The sequence below is a fragment of the Scomber japonicus genome, chromosome 5 (genome assembly GCF_027409825.1).
Source record: "Scomber japonicus isolate fScoJap1 chromosome 5, fScoJap1.pri, whole genome shotgun sequence".
Taxonomy (NCBI): domain Eukaryota; kingdom Metazoa; phylum Chordata; class Actinopteri; order Scombriformes; family Scombridae; genus Scomber; species Scomber japonicus.
Window position 1 is genome coordinate 15,887,256 of NC_070582.1, and position 27,061 is coordinate 15,914,316.

At 39.1% G+C, this 27,061-nt stretch overlaps 1 protein-coding gene across 2 annotated transcripts; it reads right to left on the reverse strand.

The window, feature by feature from the left end:
• Positions 1 to 92: 92 nt before the first annotated feature.
• ptdss2 (phosphatidylserine synthase 2) lies at positions 93 to 25,809 on the reverse strand. 2 transcript variants are annotated; one of them, XM_053318768.1, is made up of 13 exons: positions 25,645 to 25,809; positions 24,783 to 25,086; positions 20,982 to 21,083; positions 18,128 to 18,210; positions 15,177 to 15,244; positions 13,276 to 13,410; positions 10,998 to 11,048; positions 10,404 to 10,517; positions 9,193 to 9,311; positions 8,767 to 8,881; positions 8,031 to 8,176; positions 6,766 to 6,951; positions 93 to 3,201 (listed from the first exon to the last, which is right to left on the reverse strand). In XM_053318768.1, the coding sequence occupies exons 2-13, from the start codon at positions 24,968 to 24,970 to the stop codon at positions 3,048 to 3,050; spliced, it is 1,461 nt and encodes a 486-aa protein (XP_053174743.1). In that variant the 5' UTR covers positions 24,971 to 25,086; positions 25,645 to 25,809; the 3' UTR covers positions 93 to 3,047. The 2 variants fall into 2 exon arrangements, with proteins under 2 accessions (XP_053174743.1, XP_053174744.1); XM_053318769.1 differs by having other exon boundaries at positions 24,783 to 25,127.
• Between the last annotated feature and the right edge of the window lie 1,252 nt (positions 25,810 to 27,061).

Sequence of the window (27,061 nt, forward strand, 5' to 3'; positions counted from 1 at the left end):
TAGATACAATACTGTAACAAAATACCAACACTTACATTTTAGGAGTTAATCTTTCCTCCTGATTTGTTAATAATATGGCCAAGACTGTTAAATTCAGGTTTTCAGTTGATTTTATTGAAAACATTATAAAATTATGTGGTGCAGCAGCATATTTCAGTTTTTATGATCTTTAACATGTTCACATTTACACAAACCAAGTTGAAAATGGCTTTTACAGCAAGTTACCAGTGATCACTGTCAAGGAGACATGACTGCACAGAGCAGACAGTAACAGAACATCTACCGCCCCCATGTGGCTGCAAGTCAAACTACACTGAACCCTAATAACCACAGTGGAAAAATATTGTTTTTTTTTGTTAAAAAAAAAAAAAAATCCAATTCCCATTTCAATCAACAGATCATTTGTGATTTCAGTCTCTGATTGAATTCACCTTTTACTAATTTTAACTTATGTGCAAAATTCATGACCTTCCTTGGTTTAAGTTGACAGTGCTTTGACCAATCTAAGGCATGGACACTGTTACACAGAGGGTCCCCAGCCCACACTTAAAAAGCTTTAAAAGAAAAGCAGGGGGGTAAAAAGAAAGCAAACTTTGTGAACTTCTACCAAGTTCTCAAGCAACTGAATTATCACAGCACAGGTTAAGCGAACTTTGACAAATTAGCTACTCGTCATTTCTAGTTTTAGATTTGCACAGAAGTCTGCATTCAAAAAAGAGGGTGAAATATGCAAAACAGCCGGATAAGCACGACAATGAGCCTCGTAGAAATAACAAACCTGTTAATTTAGTGTTTGTGGCCTAATGAATTGATGAATTACAAGACCCTCTGATTTGAGCAGCAGATTCTACTGGATTACATTCACAAGAAAATTACTATAGCATCATTTAACATCAGCCTAGTTTACAACAGGACAATTTTGGAGCTAGATTCACAGATGCTGTCTACTTCGCCATCAACTATGTAGCCACTGGGACACAATGAATAACACACAGAAATGTACAACTGATCTCTGACAGCCACAAGACCTGAAAAAGACACAGACTCAAGCTTTTTGATGGGATGTTTTTTTTTTGGGGGGGGGGGCATCTGGATAATGAATAACGATGTGGACATCCAAACAAGGAATGCATGTGTTTTGTTTTTTTTGTCAATGTGAAGCCAATAATTTGTGTCATTATGAGAAGTTTAGAACATTTAACAACTTTATAGCTGACCAATTAAAAGCAACAAACCATTCACATATTTAGACTGTAAAACATTCAATTTTATAGCTAAATCCAAGGAGTTGGGGTCTCCCATTTTTGATATAATACATACAATCATTATCTAAATTTGGTTTCAAAAATCGGACTTTACTAGTGTCTTTTTCTTCTAGTAATACAAAGTATGCTGACCCCATTGGCTTTGAATCTCTGATTGCATTAGCTGAAATGAAAAAAAAAAAAGTCTAAATGAGGTTTAACAGCTGTTTGGGCGGCTGAGTGGGTCTGGGTGGCATTTATGGCTTTAGAAAGAATGAGATTTAAGCTTTGGCTGATTGCATGTGCAATATGGTAACCTCCACAGAACTGGAAAGTTTGGTTCCTTTCCCAAACCAAAGCACAACTGAATCTAAACTATCATCTCCCACTTTTGAAGATAAGACTAGTTCAGCTTATTCAGGCAGCACATAACATGAAAGTTTAACAAAATTCAAGTTTAAAAAGAAAACATTTGGCTTAAATGGGATTAGTGATTATTAGATTCACATTTTGATGTGACTGAAAGAGCGGAATGAGCCCGGCCGTATTTAGTCTTGTTGAAACATCCAGATTTGTGCCCTTTGTTTAACATCAGCCAACATGTCTCCATCAGAAGGAAGCACAGCTTTCTATGAGTGTGATTGTCATGGATGTGTTCATTAGAGTGCTGCAGATTTCTCAGTTCCTCATTTCACACAAAGGAAATTGAGGACAACCTAGTGTTCATAATTTATTTAACCTAAAGAAATAACGATAGTGAAAACAAAACATCTACAAAAAGACACCCAAACTATCCCATATATGTAGTATACTATCAGCAATTAAATACCTAGAATATGGTACATCTTGATTTTTTTCTTTACAAACATGTTTTTCTTTTCAAGAACAAAGCCAGAGAGGAGAGACCGGCTATAGCCAGTTTTCCTCTCTGGGTTCGACTGAGCGAGGATCCCCAGCAGTGACAAGAACCTCAAAACTCAGTGCTTCCTGGAATGAAAACCCGAAACTGTGAATGAAGTGCTGATATTGTCTCCCACTTGTAAACTATGTATCATGAACCTGGGACCAAACCAAACATGAGAGCACTCTGAACTGTCGAAACTTGAGGCCTAACGACTGTTCTGTAACCTGAACCTGTACAGAAATGTTACACAATCAACCCAACCAATGTCCCAGGTTGATTTTGAAGATTGCATAGTAGTGGACAATAAACGGAATCACATCCCACCTACAGAAACTCTTGCCACTGCTTCAAGCACCCTCCATTTTCTCATCTGCACTGATGTGACTGCACAACAAAGAATAAAGCATATTTACAGTGGCTGCCATGTTCCTGAAACTTAGCTGCACTACTTCTTAGGAGGATGAGAAAATGGAAACTGCTTTTGATTATTGGTCAAGAGTGTATCTGCTTCCCCAGTCACCTACCATCCCTCTCTCCGCTACTCTCTGATTCATCATTTTCCCCTCATCACCAAACATCCAAAGCAAAGTATAAATAACACAAAATGTATCTCCTCCTGTGTATAATTCCCAAAATGTTCTTAAAAAAATTGAGGTAAATCCCTGTAGTATGACAACAACTAGACAATGCAATCAATGAAAATGGCCCCTTCCACCCCTTGTCTGTGAATAATAACTACTTGGTTCATGTAGGCACAAGAACAGTCTAAACTGCACACACTGTAGATGTGTCCATCTGTAATCTTTTTTGCCTCTACACGTGTCTTCGTATCACAATTTTCCTTCATTCTTTTCCCCATTAAACCTTGTCCTTTCCCCCTTCAGCCACTGTGTTCCCTCTCAGGACTTCCTCTGCCGGAGCGTCTCCGAGCTACCGTTCAGTTTGCTCCGTCCGGATGGAGTAGCTGAACTGCCGTTGCCCAGGGGGCGGTCCCAGTCAGCAGGGACTTCCTGTTTACGTCGACGGGTCTCTTTGTAGCGCAGTGTGATGTCACTATGAGAAGATGGAGGAAGAGCAGACAAACTATTAATATATTATCAGACACAGGAATGAAAGCTAGCTAGTTCCACTAGATGTGTTTTCTCATAGTGCATGCCGCTGAGGTTTTCTTTAATTTTTGAGCTCAATCTGCTATTGCATTGAATAACATTTTCACTGTCAAATCAAGATCACACGAGGCTTTGACAGGGCCTTGTTAACTAAGAATCATGGGAGATGTTGTTCATTTCCAACAAAAACATTATCATCATGAAATTCTAGTATCCAGAACAGAAAATAAAACCCCAGTACCATATTTCATGTTTTTCAAATAGACTCAGTGTGTTACTGGAGCTTCTGTAGTTTTAAAATGGGACTCACTATATTTCACCAAATTCAGATTAGTTTAAAGAAGTATCCCCAGATAAGGAAACTGTTTTCATTGTGTTTCAGTGTGTTCGTTCACTGTGACCCATAAACCAGGAACAAACACATGAGCCATTATGTTTGTTGAAACTGTGCTTTGTTGTTATTGATTACTGTATTTTAAGTAAACAATAAACCACTTGTCTTTCTCTAACAACTATGAAGAAAAGCTTTTATTTTATTTGTTATGACTCATTGTGGAGGGAGGCCATAAGCCCTGGCAGGTTGACCCCCCTGCAGTAATGATGCTGCTACATTGAATAAATTGAAACACATAGCATAATGTAATAGCAAATCCTGCTAATATACCATTCTGTGTCTCAGATAAAAAAGAAGGTTCAGAAACATTCACTTGTTAATGCCCTGACTCCCCCTTTGCTGATGTTAATATGGTTTATTAAATGAGGAGAGGGACATGACACACCTGAACCTGTACAACTGGGCCAAACAGTATTTGCAAATAATTTTGTCAGTTTGTTTTCATCTGCTTAAGAGTGGAGTAGGGTTAGCACCAGCATCTTAGATCACGCAGATTTACAATGACATTTATGGGATGCAAGACTAATTTCAGCAAAAACATTCTGATAATAAATTAAAACAACTGATGATCCTATGTGGCAAACCCAGCCAATCTGTTACCAAAGAAGACTCAAAATAAATGCAAATACAATTTATCCCAGGTTTGGAAAACTACAAAATGTCTCGTGCCAGGTGTCCTTAATGCACTGTAGTATATGACTGGAGGGAAGTGCACCATGAGTGGTGGGGCTGATCTGATTGGCTCTCATCAGATGACAGGCAGTGGGAGGAGCCAACATGCTGATTGGTGCATAAGGTGCAAAACATTCCTGTTTGGTTCATTTAATGAGCCCTACTGTTTCTTATCACTTACAGAGTGCATCCCAAGTCCCTTAAATTTCATCCACATGTCCCCCATTTGTGTCCTTTCCTCATGTCTTAGTCCCTCCCAAACAAGGGTGCATGGAGAGACGCAAGGAAATCATGTGAGGACAAAGCATAATGTGAAGCAACAGTCATTTTTGATGACAGTAGCAGCTTATTATCCCAGTTGGATCAGCTGTGAGTTGGAGTTAAAGGTGCAGTGTGTAGAATTTAGTGGTATCTAGCAGAACAGACTTTCCAGAAATGGAATATAATGTATGTTATATAATGTATGTTTTTATTAGTGTGTGATCACCTGAAAATAGTAGGAGCCCTTTAAATCTACATAGGGAGCAGGGATTCTTCCACACATGGAAAAAGGAGGAGGGGGAGGAGTATTCAGTTGGTGCAACCTCACCACTAGATGCCACTAAATCCTACACACTTGTACTTTAACAACTGCACACATGTGCACTGTGCTAAGACTAAAAAAAGGTGCACAGTTCACATCTCTGCAGCCTGTTAACTGTCTGACAAACACCTGCACATGAATAAGAACCCGCATTCTGTATTTAGACTGCATACTGTGTCCTGCCCAGAGGCACATGAACCATTTCTACTGGCAGAGTGCGTTTATATTATGTATTAATTATTTACATTATTTTATTGAAATTCTGAGACTGAACTCATTATCTAATAACCCAGATTATGATTAGGTTGTCTTTTGAACACTGGAAATTATGTATTTGGCTAAATGTTTGAGGGAAAATAGAATTTATGTAACTCCTACCAAACCTGATGCTCAGGAATTTTCAGCCTCACGTATGACTGAATGGAAATGACAATAAATTATGTAAAATGTTGTCAAGATGTATTTAAAGTGTTTCTTGCTGGCAGACAGGCTGTCCTACCTTCCTTACTTTAATTTGATCTATAGTAACAGGTAATGGAGGAATAACATCATAATGGTGCTTTTGTTGGTAACAATTAATTTTTGACTAGTTGGTGAATCAAAAAACAAAATCTAAAACTTTGGGCAATCAACTGCAGCAACCAACTGCAGCATCCAATCAATAACCGATATCCAATACGTGGGTGTGTCAGCCATTAAAAAACTTTGACTTATTTACCCTTGCTCATGGCTCCTAAGAGATCCTTCCTCACTCCTCGATCCTCACAGAAGTGTGAGGAAGGATCAAAAGAGAGGAAAGATCAAATAAGGGACTTGGGATGTACCCACAGAGTGTCAGCACAAGCTGGCTGTCTTCTCCTTTGCTTAACTGACTGCAGACTAAACATTAATACAGACATGAAAGAAATGCTAAAAATGAAGATGAAAAAATCCACCACAGCAAAAAACTGAAAAATGCCATGTGAGAGATGAGATCCATGTAGAGTTTAGAGGATCCCAAAGATGTGTGTAATTATGGATCCAAGCAGTGATGTATATTAAAGAGGAAACAAAACAGAATACAACACTACTGATAGGAGGGAGTGAACGAAGCCAATTGCCTCTCTACCATACCTACCTCACTGGACCTGGACATTACTGCTGAGCATGGGCAGAAAAGAGTTTAGGGAAGTTCAGGGAAGGAGAAAGGCAGGAGGATGGGGAGGTACGGAGGGGGAGAAAACAGACGAGAACTTAACATGCTGGGGCAGGGCTATGCTTGACAGGAGCACTACTCAAAAGAAGTTGAGTAAAAGCAAAAGTAGCCTACATCATATGGCTGCATGATGTCATGAGGAAGAGCAAAATAAAAGTACAGGGCCTGTGACTGAACGGCATCACGCGCATGTAAAGCCACACTAATTGACTTCAATGGACTATTGTGATCAAACTACTTTTTACAATGTAACTGTGACTGAGAACAATTGGCCATTCATTGAACTGCAAAAGCTAGCGTTGGTGGACTGATTCCCATTTGTGCCTCCTAATGTGTGTGAGCTTCCATTCAAAAACAGATTTTTTTTTGCTCCATCACCTCTTCTTTTGTCTGCTCTACTGGGTTTCCTCCAATAAAAGAATAATCCAGTTAGTCTTTACACAGCTCTTACACTCTGCTGCAATAAATCAGATGAAAACACTAAATGTGGTTGATTATTTTTGTAATTTAACAATTTTTGCCAAAGGCTTACTTGCACCAAAATGAATAATTGTACATGGATGAGCACACAGTTTTATCATTTCTTTGAGACATTCATGTTTTATGTCTTTTGTACCCTGTCACCCACTTTCCCTCTGCCCAGTAAGCCCCCTCCACTTCTTACCGAATGAAGAATCGCCACAGGGTCCAGGTGAAGATCAGGAGGATTCCTAAAAACCAGCACTGCGTAACGAAGAAGGGAATGGGAAGCATGATGGTAGTGGGGTCATACTTGACCACTATGAGGAACTCCGTCACTGTGATTGCCGCCACCAGCCACGCCTGCTGGCCAAGCTTCTTATGGAATTTCCTGACAGAAAGATAAAAAGGTGTTATTATGGAAACATGAAAAATCTATGTTTATAGGTAAGCTCTTGTTGTGGGCATGCCAAAATAAACAATATATCACTGTAAATGCAGTACTCAAGGTCAATACGACTCTATTAATAGCATACATAAAAGTAACACTTGTAGGCCACATGAAGCAGCCGCACTGTTATCCACATCAGTTAACAAAACGCTGCCTAAAGCAAACAGATACTCAGTAGCTCAGTTTCTAGCAAACAGCAACTGAAACCAGGTCAATATGCTATAGTGTGTTTCACACAGATTTGTATATGGCTAGTATTTATCAGTCTTCCATTTACTGCGATTATGGTTAATAAATATGGAGCGCATACTTGCTAGAAGGAGACATATGAGTTCATATAAGGACGAAAACCACGTCCACTGCACAAAAAAGATGTCAAATGTTAACTACAATGCTGAATACTACTTGCATATTTGTCAAACAAGCAGAAATGCCTGCCCCCAGAACGCAAACATGATAAGAAGCTTACACTATCAGTCAGGTAAATACACTCACTTCCTATGCTGGTCTGAGGGTTTCCCAACAAGACGCTTACATGCAATGCATACTGGCAGTACAGACTGGATGTCCATACATAATAACATTCAGAAAAATGGCTCTTTAAAGGATGGCTACCAATTATTTATGGTGTTTATTATTAATAATTATGGCACTTTTAGAATTTATTTTTGACCAGTTAAATATATTTGCTACCAGTTGTGCTACTGGTTCATTTATTGCCTCACTATTGTCGCTGATCAGTTACTTTTTTGGCTGAAAATGTAGCATAGCTTTCTACTCTGGCATGTAGAACAGTCAGCAGCAAAAACTTTTAAACTGTTAAACTTGTTTTTTTACATAATAAACTTGAATAATAGCAACAGCACAACTACTGCTACTACTGCTCAATACAATCTGTGTTATGGATCACTGTTCCAGATGTTGTATGGTAAGTGTTACCCAATCTATTTGTCCATTTGATCAGCCTATAAATCCAACAAACCCCAGCACCAATTGACAGCCTTGTCGCTGCTACTCACGGGTCATCCATGAAATCGTAGATCTCCCTCATGGCTACACCTCCAACATTTACAAAAAAGACTAGGCGGAGCAGCACCAGGTAGTGTTCAGGGGGCATCCACAACACAAACTTCAGGTAGAAGGTGTTCAGCTCCGCCAGCAGAAACTGAAATGACGAGTCAAGACCGAGATAGCAACTAATGAATATTGACAGTAAGAATTCATCACCCCATTACTTTTTCAATCAATTGGTTGATCATTTACTCAAAGAAATGTCATAAACAATGACCAATATCCACCACTTGAACAGCTTATACTGACTGATTAATAGTCAAACAACCATAAATGCACGCTTTACAATAATATATACAGAAAAATAGCTAATCTTGTCATTGTCTGTCATTGATTCATTTTAGCCAACAACTTGTTTGAGCACCATACTAAAGACTTTCAGTGGTCAAAAATTATGACAGCAGTAAGAAGACAAACCGAAAAAAGGGAGTGTGTATGGTGACATAAACAGGAACTCTTATTTCATGTTACACCTTATTGCTGTCAAGGCTGTTGTAATTTCTGTTTTGAAATGTTTTCTTGCTTGGAAATGCTAATAGAGCGAAGTTATTGTAAGAAGCTTAAGAAATAGGGACTGAGGTAATATACATTATGTGGAGGATATGTAACATCAAGGTATGCACACAATGTTGAATATCTTTCATTGTATTGTCCCCTTGAAAGGTTAACAGGTTTATTTCTTACCATGAAGATGATGCCTAACACAGCAAGCCAGCGACGAAGGTTAGAGGCAGGCTTCCACTCAAACTTCACCCAACTGTACGGTGTAAACTGGAAGGCTATACGCTTTATCTTCCCCCTGAGAGAGACACAGCAGAGATGCAGTTAGAAACACAGCAATACTGGTACTTCTGCAGCTTAAGGCAATACTACCCCAACTTGATTGATTATACCTTTCATATATCTGTCAAACAATATTTAGAGGATACCACTTATAGAAAGAACAAAAAAAAAGTATCACATAGTCTTTAATTAAAAATGTGAATTATTCAGAGATTTTGTGTATTCAATAATCCTGTGAAAGTAGATGACCTTCTCCAGTGGTAAGTTTATCTAATTTTAGAGTGAATCAAGTTTGCAGGTTGTTGAGGTTGTGGTGTTAAGTCGTACTTGTATGTAGGAATGTTCCACAGGCCCTGCCACTGGTAAGGCTTCATTGACAACCAGGCCAGAGTCTTCATGCCACAGTAGATCCCCAGACCGTTACACACCAACACATCCATGATCCACTGCAGAAAAAACAGCATCATTTAATCACAGAGTAATAGGGCACAGAGTAAGCCTCCCTGCACATAATCTTTATATTGTTTTTACATTAGATCTCTTCTCATTGCTTCATTAATATCTACCTGAGTCTCCTGTTAGCTTTGCTTTTCACTCAACAGTAAGTTAATCTGCAATAATAATTCATAATTCATCATGTAATGCACATTTTTTGTTTTGTTTTTACAAAAATGCTAAATATTTGGTTTCAGATTAACCTTAACTGCCTTTCCTTGTCTTCCATTATAAAAAAAATAACAATCAGTTGCAACCTTGGTATTTAGCAAACTTTCAGCATGGTTTCGGTCCACTTTAATCTGCAAACTAGGGTCTTTAAAGTTTCTGAGGCACCAACACATTTTGCCTGAATTTTAAAGTGTGTGTGTGTGTGTATATGTATAGATGTGACCTTGTTTATGTCACTACTGTTAAGTAACTGACCTGACTTTGAACTGACAGCCTACTTGATGTGTTTTCACAGCCATCTTTATATAATGCTCCAGTTATTGTCTGTTTATATTCTATGCTATTACTGTAATGCTTTAATGCTTCCTTATGTAGTTTACATGGTTTACTTTCACTTTTGACCACCTAGTTTCCACACTGGTGTCACTGAAGTTTATCATCATGAAACAATAGAGGACTTGTTGCTATTCAACAGCTGAAATTAAACAGCTGCACCAGGAAAAAGTCCTGGGCCAGGATATTACATAATTTTAGTGCTTCCTCAATTCCTAATATGGGATACTGCTTCACATTTAACCTGTGTATCAGCCACTGCACTGTACAGTAAGCCTTTACAAACCTGACAAAGAGTTTTTTGGGGTTTATTTTTTACAGGTATCCTACATTTTGTATACATCTGTTTACTCTTTATTTTGAGGAACCTGAAAACATGCTTTTGCTCTGTGTGTCCTGTAGAGCACTTTCCATCAGCTGTGTTGTGTGTAAAGGGCTTTACAAATAAAGTTGAAGTTGAAGTATGAAAATTACTGGCATGATAACATGAGGCAACATGAAAGTAAGCAAAGGATAAGAGCAGTAATACTTATACATACATGGTCCCACCAGCACTCGGAGAAGTTAGGTAACTGGTGTTCCAGGCTGTATTCCAGGAACTCAAACATGACGCTGATTATCATACACATCCACCAATCCCGAATCATCAGCGTCTGAGGAAAACATAGCAGAAGGGGGGGGTGAGTAAGAGAGTAACAGTGGGAGGAGGTCAGCAAGATGGCACAGTAAGAGACTTACACTGTTCATTGCTGCAAATACAACACAGCAGACTGGTGCTGCACAATTACCTAATGTGTAAAAGTGCAAACCAAGCAATTTAAGCACTTTATTGTAAATAAATCATAGCTTTTATCACAGCATTGTATTAGTATTAGTTAGTGCTTGCTGTCTTATGTTCATCCCAGCAACACATGGCTCTGCCTTTTATCCAGTGCATTTAACTGCAATTAATTTTAACTATTTCTCTAATAAATAAACTAAAACTTTTTTTTTTTGATTAGGCACCCAAAATAATGATGACCCATTCAAACAATCTCTTGCCATTTAATATCCGATTAAGGCCAGTCACAATTAGTGTATCCTGGTGTGTTCATTCATTTACATTCAGTTAGGAAATTTGCATTGATATCTACCTTGATATACCATCCCAAGAAGTGAGCTGGAACAAAGCCATCCATCTTGTCCTGTGGAGACAAACCAACATGTTATTTTAACACATTGTTCTCTTTACAAAAGAGGTTGTTCAGCTTCAATTTATGATGGCAAATTCAGCCAAAACACACAATTATCCCCAATATACAGCGTGTTCCTGCACAATCATTAAACCATTCATTTACATGTCAGCTCTAAACAGATTTCAATCAACTAAAGGCACCTTTAGACTGTGACACCAACTATCATGTGAATTTATTGCATGTCACATTGTGCAAGAAGATTTTTTTGAAAATACAGCAAAAATTCCGTCTTTTTTGTTTCACTTCCATCACTTTGGTTTTTGTGTGCCATAGTGGAATCAAGAGAAAATAAGTTCATTTTCCTCTAAACTTCAATCAATAAACTGCACTTTTGAAACGTTTGTAGGCTTCAAATTTCTTTGTAGATGCGAGTTGTAACAGCAATCACACTGTGACAATGTGGCTTCTTATATTGTTGGTTTTGCCTCAAGCGGTCTTTGGTTGTCAAAGCTCCAAATCACTTGACAGTGCATGTGTCTCACAGTGAGATCTAGAAGCACTGATTTGTACTGACAACCAAAGATTTTGCCAAATTGCCACTTTCATCTCAGACAGCCCAAAATCTGATGTGTGTGAAAGAACCTTTAGTTACACTTCTTTCAATTTGTCAACTGTGGTTAAAGTTAAATGCAACATCAGCACAAACATTGCTGTTGAGAATAATGTTGCATTGTCTCTCATGTAACTATGTTTTTTAAAACTAAAACATGATGGACTATTTACCATCATTCTCTATGCTCTCATTAAACACCACATCTGATTTATTTTTGCACTTTCCAGGATGGGTACATGAGGATGAGGTTGAACACTGGATCACTGAATAGGACAAAGCTTGGCTGGGCATCATAAAAAACAGAAATGTTATTTACAAAAAGAGTGTTTTAGCTTAAGTACTGGTGTATGTCTTTCTTTTGAGCAGCACAGTTCACCCACGTCCCATATAAAAAAATCTAATTTTAATGATCTCCGCCAGGCATAAGCCTGCAGGGGATCATGCTTTTGGCTGTGTGTCTGTGTGTGTGTCTGTCCAGAGCTAATCTCACATAGTACTGAATCTATAAGCCTAATATTTTTTGTGCATTTATGACTGTATGTTCAGGAACCTCCCGTGGTTGCAGTGATTCACAATTATTTAAAAACCTATTTTATAATGCTATTCCTTCGCTATTGTAAAGCTTACAATTTTGCCTTTTCAGCAATCCTCGTCATTTTACGACACGTATTACGACATAGCAAAAGGCATTTCTGGTAATGGGCTAGACTACAAACAAGGTTTAGTTAGACTGTTGAAGACCACATTTTGGACTTTGTTGAGGTTCAAAAACTGACATCCACATAAAATGTTGGTCTCATATTGAAATAGAGCTCTGCTGATTAATTCCATACCTGATATGTTATGTTCCCCCAAAAGTTAGGCATGATACGAAATGAATAAATCCCTGTTTCTGTTATCTTCGCCGTGCAGGGATAGAGGAGTATTGAGTGCTCTCTTCTAGTCTTTATGTAATTTACTGTACTTACAAGGGTAACTGATAACTTTTATTTTAAAGACTTCATTATAATATATAGTTCACATTTTGGTATTTTGAAAAGGCTGCTAGAATAGATTTGTAGTGGAGGAAGTGGTGAAATGACCCACTGCTGAAACCAGGCCAATGGTAGAGATGGGCTCTGGGTCACGGTGGCAGCTGCAGACTGCCTACCCAGGAGGGAAGGAGGCCTGGTTCTACTGACGGGCTTTAATCTGCACCAGACACAAGCCTCTGGAGCCAGTCAACACACAGACACACCAAATGTCTGTGTGTGTGTGTGTGTGTGTGTGTGTGTGTGTGTGTGTGTGTGTGTGTGTGTGTGTGTGTGAAATAGGGAGAAATGAGGTAGAAATCATGTCAAATGGACAATGAGTTCATGAATGAATGAATGTCAGAAATGAACAAAGAGAAAGAAGGGATTCTCTCAATTTCACAGTAATGCAGACGACCATGTACAGACAGCCACACGATTTGTGATCTGGGTCATTTCCTCATTAGTAATAATTGAGGGCAAAGCTTGTCACAATATAAAAAGCTTTAAACATTCGGCAGGACATAATAAAAAATGTCTCTTAAATTGAGTGAGAAAACCTTTAAAATTCAAAGGACAATGTGCACAAATAAAACAAAATACACAGTCTCACCCAGATGTTGTGAAAGGGGTCGGTGTTGTTGCCTGGGTCGTACATGAGGCAGTTTCCTCCATAGTCACGCTCAGGGAGGGGAACCCCAAGCTTAGGGTCAATGTACTTCATGAACTGCCGCCCATCGTGCACCGTCTGGATAACCGAGTTCAAACAAAAAAGGAAGGTTCAACGTTAGTACTTATTATAACAAGAAAAGGGTTTTATGGAGACACAGAGCTGCAATGAGACCATCATTATAATACACTGGCATGTCCAAACTATTCCATAAAGGGCCATGTCCCTGCAGAATGCTTTTACAATGTTATTGAATGAAATCATATCACATTTATATTTTTGAAACAGGGCTCCTCTATTACATACTCTCTAGAAAGTTCTCTACAAAGGTCTTAAATACCAGAAAAACACTTTTTTTGTTTTTAACTTTAAACATAGCAAGTTTTCCACTTCTTTGTTGTCAACATAACAATACTGTTCTGAAAGCTTTTCCCAAGTTAAAATGTTTATTTTCTTTGCACAAGTTAAAAAGGCAGATGGCTGAAGTATTTTTTAACAGTGTCCAGGCCTGATTAAGACACAGTTTGCCAGCGGTAAAGTGTTATATAAATGGCACCCATTGCTGCTGTTTGTAAGAGTCTGATTTTAATTAAACTTGGGCAGAGTAGCGAGGCATCCAAGGTTTCAGATGTAGGAGGACTACAGAGTACCAGAGATTGGAGGATTTTGGACAGTTAGCCCTAGTTTTCAGATGCCCTGATTGACTATTTCAGGATGGAGCTGGACACTACATAATACACAATTTAAATCAATATAGGACTATGAATTAAAATGAATATTGAATATAGAGATTTCTGTCACACAGGTTTTAAAACTAGTAACGTAACACTAATATGTTCTCAAACTGTGGTTAAAAAGGGACAGTCTTAGGCTACGTTCACATCACAGTTAAAAGTGACCTGAATCCAATTTGTTCGCTCAAATCTGACCCATATCTGATATGTTTCTGACGGTACTGAATCGGATACATATCGGGGTTTTTTTAATGCGACCGCACTCTGAACAGTCAGGTCGCATTTAATGCGGCTTTGACGTTATTCTGGAGCAACACACAACACACAGCTAATGCTCCGCATAAAGACATCATTAAAGTATTAATTTTCTTTCTCCTCTTCCTCCTTTTTAACATCACCCGCTCACAAATTTGCCAGCTGCTGCCACACACGGTTTTTAACATTAGACCATAAATGGGACTACCAGTAACTTCACCAGCTGTTGCTGTTGCCATGTTCGCTTCCCTAAACACTGCTCTGTGCGTGATGTCATTAATGATCAACTGAGCATGTGGGTCACTTCAGGAGGCCACATTTAAAAGTGTAATATGAACAGCAATAAATGGGAATTGAGCACTAAGGCCTGCGGTGTGAACTTAGCCTTAAAGAGTTGCAATGAGTTAGATTCATACTTTTAGACAAAAGAAAGAATTAGTATGTATCTTGTGTAAAGCCAAATTATTATTATTTATTTATAGTGATGATTACATAGTCTTACAAATTGTATAAATGTATAATCATATAAATATCTCTCTGGTTTCTCTCTGAGGACTAATAAGGAATGTGAGGAGAACTGCTGCTTTGTCACAGAGCTCCTGCTGCTAATTTTGCCATGAAAAAGCTCAGTTTGAAATTCCAGAAAATGAACAGCTTCTATATTGATGAGTTATGTGTGTACATGCATGTACATGCATCATAAGCAAATATAACTGATGTACAGTATACCAGCATGCACTTGTCTCATGGTTTTCCCTTTGCTTTTGAATTTGTATGTGCATATGTTGATGTATGTGTGCATCTTTGAATATTTTGATTGAAGTTTTTTTGCATGTATTTCATCAGCACACTCACCTGGAACAGGATAAAGATGAGGAACAGCTCGTAGACGACAGTGACACAAAGCCAGAACCGCCAGTACGCTGCAGAGAAAAAGAGAGAGAAAGTAATGGTTAGATTTAAACTAGAAGTTACACATACTCTTCACTTCTATAAAAAGGAACAGAAAACAGGTAGTTGAATGGAATCTGGGGAATTTTGGAGGGTTTTTTTTTTATACAGGTTCCAGATAAAAGACTATGAACATATTAAGCGGTCTGACAATGTGAGTCATGCTCCATTTTGTGTCTCGTACTAATGTCTCTCTGTCATACCCACACCTTCTTAACAATCCTGACTGCACCTATAGACATCTCTAGCTGTTTCTGTACCCCTCCTTTGTTTTAGAAGCATTTGACTTTCAACACACTAAAAAACCATAATACTGTTTTTTGTCGAGTTAACTTCTACATAACTGCCCTGACTTTGACATTTAGGAAAAGGAACACACGAGATGCAGGTGGTTGATTTAGTGCCAAATCATGAAATGTGATTTTAATATTGCAGAACTTTCCCTGACTCATATTTTGATTAATTAGTTTGTTATACAAACATTACCGTGTTTGAACTGGTTTCCATTAAAGTAAAGAATTTCAGCAACAGATTAAAACATTATGTGGGTTGACCTCCACAGTCTGAAGCTGCTGTAACATATTGTAATAAATGTCCCACACAAGAACGAAGCTGTTGATTTTAGAGTGAACAGTTTGTTATAATTCCTTCTGAATTCATGTGTATTCAGTTTGCCATCAGGTTGTCACTCTGATACCCCCTCTGGGTTTTTTCCCAGGCTACCAACCTGCAACGACGTGAACAACAATGGAACCTACTTGTCTGGCTCAACAGGTCAGGGAGTATGACGCAGTCACAATACACACACAGACACACACAGACAGGCACACACAAGCACACACAGGCACACACAGGCACACACAGACACACACAGACACACACAGACACACACAGACACACACAAAACTCTCTTTTGTCTTTCATTCCACAAGAGGAGGAGGCCAGGAGGCGCAAGTAATGTAGCAACAGCAGCCCAAATTCTTGCCCGGCCACTTCACACCTTCAACAACTGTCACAGTGTTTCCATGCACACTGCCATCCACACCCTGTTATCGCCCTTCCTTCGTTCTTTCCTTCCTTCCTCACTTCCTCAGAAGTTAGTGAGAAACAAGTTTATTGAGGGACGAGATACAAGTTACTCTGCATGGATTTCCTGCTCAAAAACATAAATAACTACTAAGAACAGCACTATTTAAATATCCTTTTATAGGGAATGGAAGATTTTTTTTTTGAAAAAGCGTACACAGTGCCAAAGTTAAGCTAATGCAGTCACCAAATATAATATAATATAATATATAACCAACTAAACAGTTTAAGTCTTTAAAATAACTAAACTATAAAAGCACGCTGCAACAGAGGCTCTGATCAAAAGCAAGTTTAAAAGAACTCTTTGGTAATGAGCAAATAAAACAGCACTTTCAATAATGAAGCAGACTTATATCCACTATTAAGACATCCAAGACACCATCCAGCTTATTTAATGTATAGGTCTATTACAACACAGCAAGCATTCATTGCATGTTTATGAACAATATAAAATACTACAAAGTCTTCAAACAGCGTTCTTATTGGAGTGTTTGAGGGAAACTGTGATGTGCACACGTACGGGATAATATCCAACAAATTATGTGGTCACTCTCTCTCCTTCCCTGCAGCAGTCCTTCAACCCCACCAGCTTATCAGTTTAGCCATGACATAATTCAAAAAGTTCTGTCTTTCTTGTGTTTACATGTCCATATTCATGCAAATGTCAGATGATGATGTTTGAAACTAAATATGCATAGCACTTACAGAGCAGTTATCTATCTTTTTTTATTGGTTACATAAATAACCCAAGCATCAAGCTCTACAGAACTTAATGGACACTTGACAATGGACATTGAGTTCTCAGTGGCCATTATATCATTTCAAATAATACTAACTTTCCTGATGTCTAATGTCCATGTAAATCTTCCCTAATCTCTTGGATTTCAGTGTGATATTAATAGATGGTCTGAGGAGGATCTGCCTTTAAACAACAGCTCAAATATGAGTGGGAGAAATTAGCGGGTTGAGATCATCATGTTCAAGTGAGTGCATCATTTTAATCACTAAGCTGTTCACTGAGCACTACAGTCCTGCAGATAATGCTTCTATAAACCGGGAGGAACTTTAACAATCTGTAATGAAGATGTTCACCCAGTATGAGCTTTTGTTTGTTGGTGTTTATGTCGCTCTCTATGGGAACTGACTGGATCCAACCCATGCCAGGAAAACATCCAACCTGCTTTCAACAGACTATGGATTCTTCATTTATTCATTTGCCCCTTTTACTTGGACAATCACATTCAGCAAGCCATTTTCTGTATTGATTCCCAGCACTCACAGGGTCTATATGAAAAACTAACATGAGATTCTCAAATGTTGCTATTGATCAATATATCTTAGCCATCTACACAGGATGGGAAAGGAAAAGCAATCAATGTGCTATTAAAAAGTCAGTGTGAACACCTCCTGACAATAGCATGCTATATGAACAGTGTAAAGTCAATCACTGTAATGGAAGATATATTTCTAATGTTTCATTGCTCATATTTGTAAACAAGTGCTTTACTCCTGCCAAACTATTCATGTGTCTGAGGGTAAACAGATGTCACATATTTTGAATATGATTCGGAATTGCACTGCAAAAGCTTGAGCTACTCAAATTATTCATGTGATATTTAACCTTTGACATTTTCCACATTACTGGAAGTCAAAAGTGACCCAGATATTAAAAGTGAAGTGAAGTTTTATCAATTTGAATTTTATTGGGGGGTAAAAACAAACAAACAGGGTGTTCATGTGTATTTATGCAATAACTGTACACATCTTACCTGGATGTGGTCTTGTGAAGGGTCCATCTTTGGCTTGTGTCACTCCAAAACAGAGGAACACCAGGATACTGGCCACAATCCCCCTACAGGAGCACACATAAGAAACACAAAAATGTAATTGAAGAGTATGTTATACTACTGATACAAATAATAAAACCCTCATGTATGAATATCAGATTTTCTGCAGCCTTAAAAGCCTGGCTTAATCTCAAAGATCTGTGATATGAATAGAAATAGCAAAGATTGGGCAGAATTTCATATAATAAAAATCTGGAGGCCTATCTCAGCAGCTTCCCACATTTCCCACTGTGTTTCCTAAGAGATGAGATCATTTTGAAGCTGCTCCTGTGAGACTGTGTTGCGTCTGATCCCTGCTGTATTGAACTCCGAGAACAAGACGAGGTTGCTGCTCTGAACTTACAAATTAAAAAGGTAAGATTAGACACTGGGCGTACAATGCGATTACAGCATGTGCTTGCCAATGAGCGTGGTAATGTGAGTGTAAGTGATTGAGTAATTGATTCTTGTGAAAGTGTGTAGGTTGAAAAAGTGAGTGTATGTGATTCAGAAAACATGAATGTGTGTCAAAGTGAGGGTGGATGCGTGTGAGCTTGGCATACTTTTGAGGACAAATTTCAGAATTAGCACCAGTTAACTGGAGACGGCCTTTTCCAATTAGGGACAAAAGTTGTGCCCCCAGTTGGAAAAAGGCTTATTTATGGGCAAATAGTGGTCATTGTTATGAACAGCTTAAGTCTCCAGGAAATTAGTGCAAGTCTATGTAATGTCCCTAAAAATGATCATGGTCTGATATGTGTGTGTGTGTGTGTGTGTGTGTGTGTGTGTGTGTGTGTGTGTGTGTGTGTGTGTGTGTGTGTGTGTGTGTGTGTGCTCTGCTGCCAGGAAGAAGCTCTAGTGTCTTTATCCCCACGAGCCAGTCTGCGCTGACTGCAGCAAATCCTGTTAAGAAGCATCCCACAAGCCCTCACAAACACTAACATACACACAAACACAACCTACAGTCACTCTATATGTCACAAACACACACAACATTTTATGCTGCCTGCTTGGCTCTCCTTGATTATTCAATCCCCACACGAACACAAACACACACACACACACACAGAGAGAGCAAATGTATAATATCATAAGACTTAGATTAAGAAACTATTTTTTTCCTACACTTTCAGTTCACGAGACATTACACAAAGCCAGCATTTTCCTGCATTGAGTAACGCTTCCAAACATTTTGAGTTTAGAGTTTGGTAGAACAGAGAGGAGCTCAGTGCTCAGGTGGTGCTCATCAGACCAGTATGAATCACTCCTGACTGACATGATGAGGTCAGTTCAGCCCAAGTGAGTAAAACCAAAGTTAGCTCGGAAATGAATATTTAAAGTTATCAGGACTCCAGACTGACTTTTCCACTGGTAGCAAGTAACAAGTTTAGTACTGGGCAAGCTACTGCGGGTAAAAGTAGCACTTTTTCTACTTCATTGGCTCAGAAATGGAGTGTCAGTCTCTCTCTCTCTGCCTGTACCTTCTTCATCAGTAGCATTTGAACCATAACCTCTCATTGGATCTCACTCCCCACCAAACTCCTCCTCTCTCTCCTCATCTTGTGAAATAATCAGCTATAGATCGCTTTGTTTTCATGAAATGGTAACAGCTAAATGGATTGTTTAATTAAGTTCTTTGTCCTCAACTTTGGAGAACGTGCTGTAGAGCTGCTGCTACATACACGTGTCACACTCTAACAGTATATTAATAACAGAAATCACAAAAAGCATGATTTGATTTCCCTCTTTAACAACTTGACCAACTTGACAGTGTTGCTGACCTTTGAGGGAACAGAGAGGACTCAAGAGTTTGACATACAAGAAGATTTGTTGCACCATCTAATTTTAAAAGACCCTGCTCTGCCAAATGACATGCAACTCCAACAGAGCTTTCCTCGTCTAATCTAATTTACCACAAACAGAGCTAGCCACTTGAAAACCCTTACGCAAACTAGCTTCTATCACCTATTTTGCTGTGACTCTTTCTTTGGTCACAAGACACTAAAAAGGCAAGCTGCATTAACCCGCTAACATTTTGCTTTTTTATCAAAGTTTGCATGCTTCAGTTAATGAATTGTACAGGGTTGCATGTTTTCTCAATGTTCAAAGAGTAAAGATTCCAACACATTTGCCAAATCTTAATCTAATCAAATTGTGAACTGATATTCATGCTCTTTTTTATGGTCATCTAGGGGTTTTTTTTCCTTGTGGAAAAACACCAAACAGCTACATGTGGCCTTGAAAAGAGAGCCAGCTGGGCTCAAGGTGAATGCTACTGAAAAAGTGATTCAATTTGGAGTGATTGAAGGTTTTGCACTTTAACGATGTTGCTGTGACTGTGTGGCTTCGTGCCAAGTAGTGTTAAAGGTGAGATAAACACTGGTCTGCTCATTGGCTGGTTTCATTATGTGACCTATTCACTGAGTGACAATATGACATGACAAACAACAAACAGACAAACACATGCACTGCTGCCTTTTCCCCACATCTCACACACAAAGAGGCTGATCGTTTATAATTGGGGGGCCTCTTTAGTAAAACTTCATCAGACGAACAGAACATGAATTGAAGATAAAGTGGTCGTATAAAATCAGAATAAACCCTAGTTTACTAGTAATTTGGATTATTAATGAGATAAGTAATTCTCATTAGATAAACTGCTACTAAAATGACAATTTTGCAGCCCCATAAAAAGACTCATGTGGATTACATCAGGTTTTTTTTGGAGCTGGCTCTTGTGTCCTGTGTGGTTCTGGTCGTAAGAGCAGCGGGAAAGTGACGAGCACAGTCAACTGACCTCTTAGTATTGTAGGCCGTGTCCTGTGGGGTTTCTTCCAACAGTGTGACGTAGACCAGTGCACAGGTCAGAATGAAGAGCACTGTCACAGTATGAGCTCGCCTGCAGAAAGAGAGAGGGAGGGAGAGGGAGAGGGAGGAGAGTGATATTAATACCATTTGTGAAGAGGAAAAAAAACAATAAAAGCCTGTAGAGATGGAGAAAAGTTGAGCTCTATCACTGCACTGTAATTTCAGCCCAGTGCACACTGGTGATTACTTCAAAGTGTTTAAACATAATCAAACCTTCACAACTTTCTGAAATGAGGAAACCATAAGTTACACATTTTCAAAGTTAGTTTGACATTTTCTTTCAGTTGTATATTTACTTCTGCCTCAGGCCTGTGAAAATCATCATGGTTTAAGACTACTCACATAGCTTACACTCTGGCAGACACCTTGACTTTGATGTTTTACGCTACTGTTATTACCTATAGGCTCACATATCCTATATAACCAGATATAGGAGGAGCAGGGAGAAAGCAAACTTTGACCTTTGTTTTATGACGGTCCCTCACTACACTACATTCATTCATTCCATGCTATCTGTAGGATTTATCACAACTCAGGGGCTAAAGTTTTGTTTATTTATCATGCTGACATGACTCACAAAAACACACAGTTAGAAATGTCAGATTGATCAGATGGCAAGTGGCATCAGCTGATATTCATTACAAACAGAAATGCATGTTAACTTTTCATTACTCTCTGCTGAATAATCTATGTTGCTCAATTATATCTTTTCTGTGCTGCAATTTGATATTACATATCGTTCAACACATTCATCATTCAACATATCTACCTATTACTGAGACATTAACTTACTGTAACTTACAATGACTGAAATGTAGGCTTAAAATGCATATTTCAAACAATAAGTGTCTATGTTTCCATAGATGAAGAGGAACACCATATATTGGTATTATAAAGTCTAATATGCCAACATTGTCTGTGTTGATGTGCATCAGTCGACTTGTTTTTCTGCCTCTTGTGACCAAAAATCGATTAATGTGGCTTTTTACAATAGAAACAGTGACTCTTCAGACTGGTGAACGCAGTGTAAACATCATACCATGTTCCCAAACTTTCTTAGTAACTTGTGGACCAGAGTTTCTCTCCAGAGATTGATAATATACACTCATGGCATTGTTTATGAATTACATATACTGGTTGCACTCACTGTCAGTATGGAAAATGTCACCCAGTGCAGCTCTTTTATTTTTATTGTTTTTGGACGAAATTGGACATCTATGGCATCAATCTGCAAGCTATATATGGCTGCAGCTACCGTTGACTTGTGGAAAAACCAACATCAGTCTTATCATTTAAAGTACTATTATTGGAAGTGTAGCAATAGTTTTAAAACATTTTTGTCATACTGAGGTCACTGTTGTCACTCTTCAAGATAAAGAGCCTCACCCCATTGACCAGCCCTTAGGCTTAGAGTCTGACTGATGGAGATGGCCGACCAGGTATCACAAACATTTTCTCCCTGTTCCACCTCCTAATCCGACCTGTTCAGCAGGAGACACAGGAGAGGACCTGGCATCTCTCTTCCCTAACAACCACACAACACCACTGGGAATGAAAAGATGCAGCAGAAACACCAGCCTAGCGCAACAGTCTGAAAGACAAGCCAAACTCACAGGTTAAGAATCCAAATTAAATCAGCTGTGTCCTATGACCAATACAAGCATATACAGAAACAGCTTCATGCTCAATATAATTTAGTCTTGAGGCAGGCAGCAGGGTCGAAACACACTTGTCAAACACAATTTGTGACTTAACTGAGCAAAATAATATGACTTCACTTAGTACAAGATGCACGATTGTGGCAGTTTCATGTGTTTGACCACATTACACTGCCTCTGGTTTCACAGCAGCCTCTGGTTTCACAGCAGCCTCTGGTTTCAATGATCCCAGTTAGTTCATTAGCATGGTAACACTTTGATCAAATTAAATCCTGTTATTATGAGCATTATTTTCTTTAGACTGCTTCTATAACACTAACTTAAGAGTTCTTCTCTTTAAATTCAATCTAAAAAAGAAAACTTTTCCAAGACATTCAAGTCAAAATGCAGGAAACAATCTCATAAGTCTTTGAGACCTGAAATGTGTGTGAAGCAATTCTATTTAGGGAAATAGTGGTGCCACAGCACAAAATTCTGTCACAACGTCTATATAAAGTCTATCAAAGCTATTTCAGTTCTCAAAAAAAAAAACTCTTCCCTAAATCCAATCTGTGGCAAGTTGCATGACAGCTTCTTACCCTCCTTAACAACCAGGGGAAGTTGCAAATATCAAGAGACAGCTCTTAAGTATCTCTGTAACACTTGAGAGACTCCCACAACACACCCACTATGCTCCTGTACTGACTCCATGATCTGAGAATGATATATATATATACACACACATTGTCACTGCCACTTGATCTTATTTCAATGCTTAGTGTGTGGTTTGGTTAACACAAAGCTTATTCACTGATATCACAAATTACCTGTAGAAAAAAAAATGTCCATTGTGATTTTTACAATGCAATGATTTGGCTGGGATGTGTGCACTTTAAAAAAAAGCCACTAACTAATGTGAATTGCTGGTGACTCTGGACAGGAAACACTTAAGATGCAACAAATGTGGCCCCTAAATACCCAGGATGCCTTGTGATTAACTATGGCCACAAGTTGACCACAAAGTAAATAGCTACATTCATTATCGGTTGTCCATTATGACAAAACTGGGAGTGGTAACAAACTACTGAGAGAACAAATTCTTCCTAATGAATCATGAGCAGTGTTACCACAGCTAGTGTGCGACCAAACTGAGCTGTCCTTCAATGAAAATCAACTTAGAGAGGTGTTGATGTGAATTAATGGTCATTTTGGCAGGCTGCACCACAGTAATGGCAAATTCTCATTAAGGTCTCTCTGTCAGACTTATTGGATAGCTTAGCAGATCCTTACTAGCGCTTTCTTTCCACATGAAACAGACACACACACATAGGCACACTCAGGCATAAATGCTGCTTGAGCGACAGGTTGAAAGGCGGCCGTAGCAATAAATTAAAGAAGGCTGCAGAAGGAATGTCACTTTTCTGGACTGGCCATGACATGACAGCACCTACATCCTGCACATTTCAACACACTGCATCTACGTGTGTGGCACAGGCTTGTGCCAGTGGTTGCACACACACACACACACACACACACACACACACACAACCGACTTCTCCAGTTCACCACACGAGCAGAATATCGGTCCTGACTTCAAGTGTGTGTCGAGGATCTGTTTCTGCTGAAGGTGCAGGTAGGCATATTAGCTTTTGGCTTGTCAACAACAAGCCCTGAGCTTGAATCTGCAATGCAAGCATCCATGGCAGCACAGCAAACATTAGCAGAGCACCTTAAAAACTGACACCTGGTGGAGTAAACATCTGTGATTTTTTGCTATCATTTTGCATTTGAACAATTAAAACCTAAACCTCCTTTCAGCTCGACTTGTTGTAATTCACTGTGCACATTTAAAAGATGTCGAACAAGGTGACAGCACTTGTTATAATTAATGGAGGTCACTTGGGCCTGTCTTTCAGTTCACCTTGAAACCTAAAACACACCCTGCTTTTAACAAACATTGCCTCTCATTGCGGTGTGAATTTTGAAGTATTTTCTTGTTGACACTGACAAAACAGCACCATCACACTTCAATGCTGCAGTGTCCAGGATTTGACATTTACATCACAGTTGACATTGCCGGGGAGCACACTCACCAGAAAAAGGTGTTGGTTCCGTCGTCGTAGACTTCGGACTCGGTGTTTCGCCGGTGCAGGCTCTCCCTGGATGTCTGCTTCATCACCTTGGCTTTGATCGGTGCGCTCTGCTCCGGACAGCGCGGCTCCACCGGGCCGTTGTTGACCTGCTCGGCGACGCCGCCTTTCTTCGACTCCTGCTTGGTCATTACTTCACCGAGCAACCGCGCAGGGTGAGATAAAATATGCGGTCTGTCTTTAACCTTGGGATCTGCTCCCCTGTACTGTCATCCGCGTCAGCCCCACCCAAGTGACTGTCAGCATCCTGAGGTGGTCGGAGGATATGAACATTACTTACTGACCATACTAGAAAGGAGAGAATAACCAGAAATTCACGTCCTGCTGTTGCTTCAGCTGCCGGCTCTTAAACACCACCTAGCACAATACAGCACGGCATGGCACAGTACAGTACAGTACAGTATATACATGCAAACGAGATAGGCATGAAGCTAAGACTTCTTCTTCCTCTGACCGCCTACTTGTGCCAAAGCATTTATGCAAGAACAAGCGGGGCAAGGCTGTCATGCGTCAACAATGGCGACGACTTTTTGACAGACACACTATCGAGGTATTAACTTGATCAGATGGAGAACAAATCACTGTCACCACAGCTTGGCTAGCTGCGATAGCTATTTGTAGCAGGCTTTTTGTTGACTATTTGACCTTGCTAACAAGGCTAAGTTAACTGACAAGCTCTTTAACAATTAGCTGACGTAAAACCATCATTACTCAAGCCATTTTTTTGTCTGTTTGTCACAAAATTACCTTTATGTTTGGGTAGTCGATGTGGCGTTGTCGTTAAATTTAAGCTAACATTACTTACCAAGTGAATATATGAGATTACCGGTCCGGGTGAGTTAACGAGCTATACTGAGGCTACATCAGCACAAACGCTTGAAATCCGTTTTTAAAAGTAGAAAGAGGAGCAGGTCAGCGGTAAACTGTGCCACACACCGCCTGGAGACTGAGTGGCAACAAGCGACACAAACCGCTCCACACCATAGTCTGTACACTGTGCTCACATGGGCTTCATGGCGTCTGCTCGGTGACAAGATAGAGACAGAGAGGAGAAGCATCTGGTCTGTTCTCTTCAAAATAAGAGAACCTACTTTTGTTTTAATGGGTTGTGATTTTATTCTGAAACCGAATTCTATACCTTTTTGGATTATTGCCAGCCTGACCTATCTGGCGAGTTTGACAATGGATCATCCGTTGCAGGCTGTTATATGCTTGTAGGAGTTAATGAGTTATTGTTGAAGTAAACTAAATGATGAACCAAATTATAAAGCGAAGCTAAAGAAAGCCTGACAAGATGTTTTGGGTCATGCGTATGCCGTCACTTCCGTTTGGCCTACACTTCGGGAAATTATAGGATTGTTTGTTTATCATATAGGCGAGATTAGTGCTTCCCAGACTTCTTCACGCCAAAGTACCATAAACTGACACAAATTACACCACAGACCCCAATCTGAAAATATTCTTGCTTTTAGATGTTCTATTACAGACCATACCTAAAATACTCCTACATTCTGTAATTGTGTTACTTAGCCTATAGGTGAAATTATAGTAAAAGTATAGGCTACTTGGGACCCCTGAATTCTTTAAGGACCCCTGGGGGTTCCCAGACCCACTTTGACAACCACTGGTTCATATAACGTCGTACAAAATCTCTTTGACTGAGTTTTTCCCATTCGTTTCATCCATTGACCTTGGTTTTTACTCTTTTACTTTCTCTTTTTTGTAATTTTGTTTTAAGATTGAGTTCTTACTATTCTTACTATTCCTCCTTTGTGCATGATTATATTGTATTTTAATAACTGTACAGCACTTTGGTCAACTGAGGTTGTTTTTAAATGTGCTTTACAAATAAATCTTGACTTGACTTGACTTGATAGATGCTTAGAGGTTTCTTGTTTTGTAATAAGCAGATGATGAAGCAGTGAGTTGCAAGTTCTAAACCCTTCATAAAGTTTTTATTTTGTTTATGGCACTGAAGTTATATCATTTATTTCCTTAAGAAACCTAAAAATTCAAACGATCTGGCTTTTAATGTAAGGAGTTGAAGATTTCAGCCAGTGTGGCATAAACTCACCCAATGGTTTTAAACAGCTTGATTTGCCCATAGATGGAGCACCCTGTAAACTTCAGCCACAAATATAGCTTCACTCTGATCTACAACTACGCTATTACAGAAGCTTTTTAAAAGCTTTTCGAACACTCACTGTTGGACAGTTATAACC

Bases quoted from the DNA above. Each gene is read 5' to 3' on its own strand.
- ptdss2 (XM_053318768.1), bottom strand. From the start codon at position 24,970: ATGACCAAGCAGGAGTCGAAGAAAGGCGGCGTCGCCGAGCAGGTCAAC. The intron at 9,312-10,403 runs GTATGTATAAGT...TTTTTTCTGCAG, and splicing joins CCGAGTGCTGGTGGGACCAT to TGGATCATGGATGTGTTGGT. The intron at 6,952-8,030 runs GTGAGTAGCAGC...TCTTTCTGTCAG, and splicing joins TACGATTTCATGGATGACCC to GAAATTCCATAAGAAGCTTG.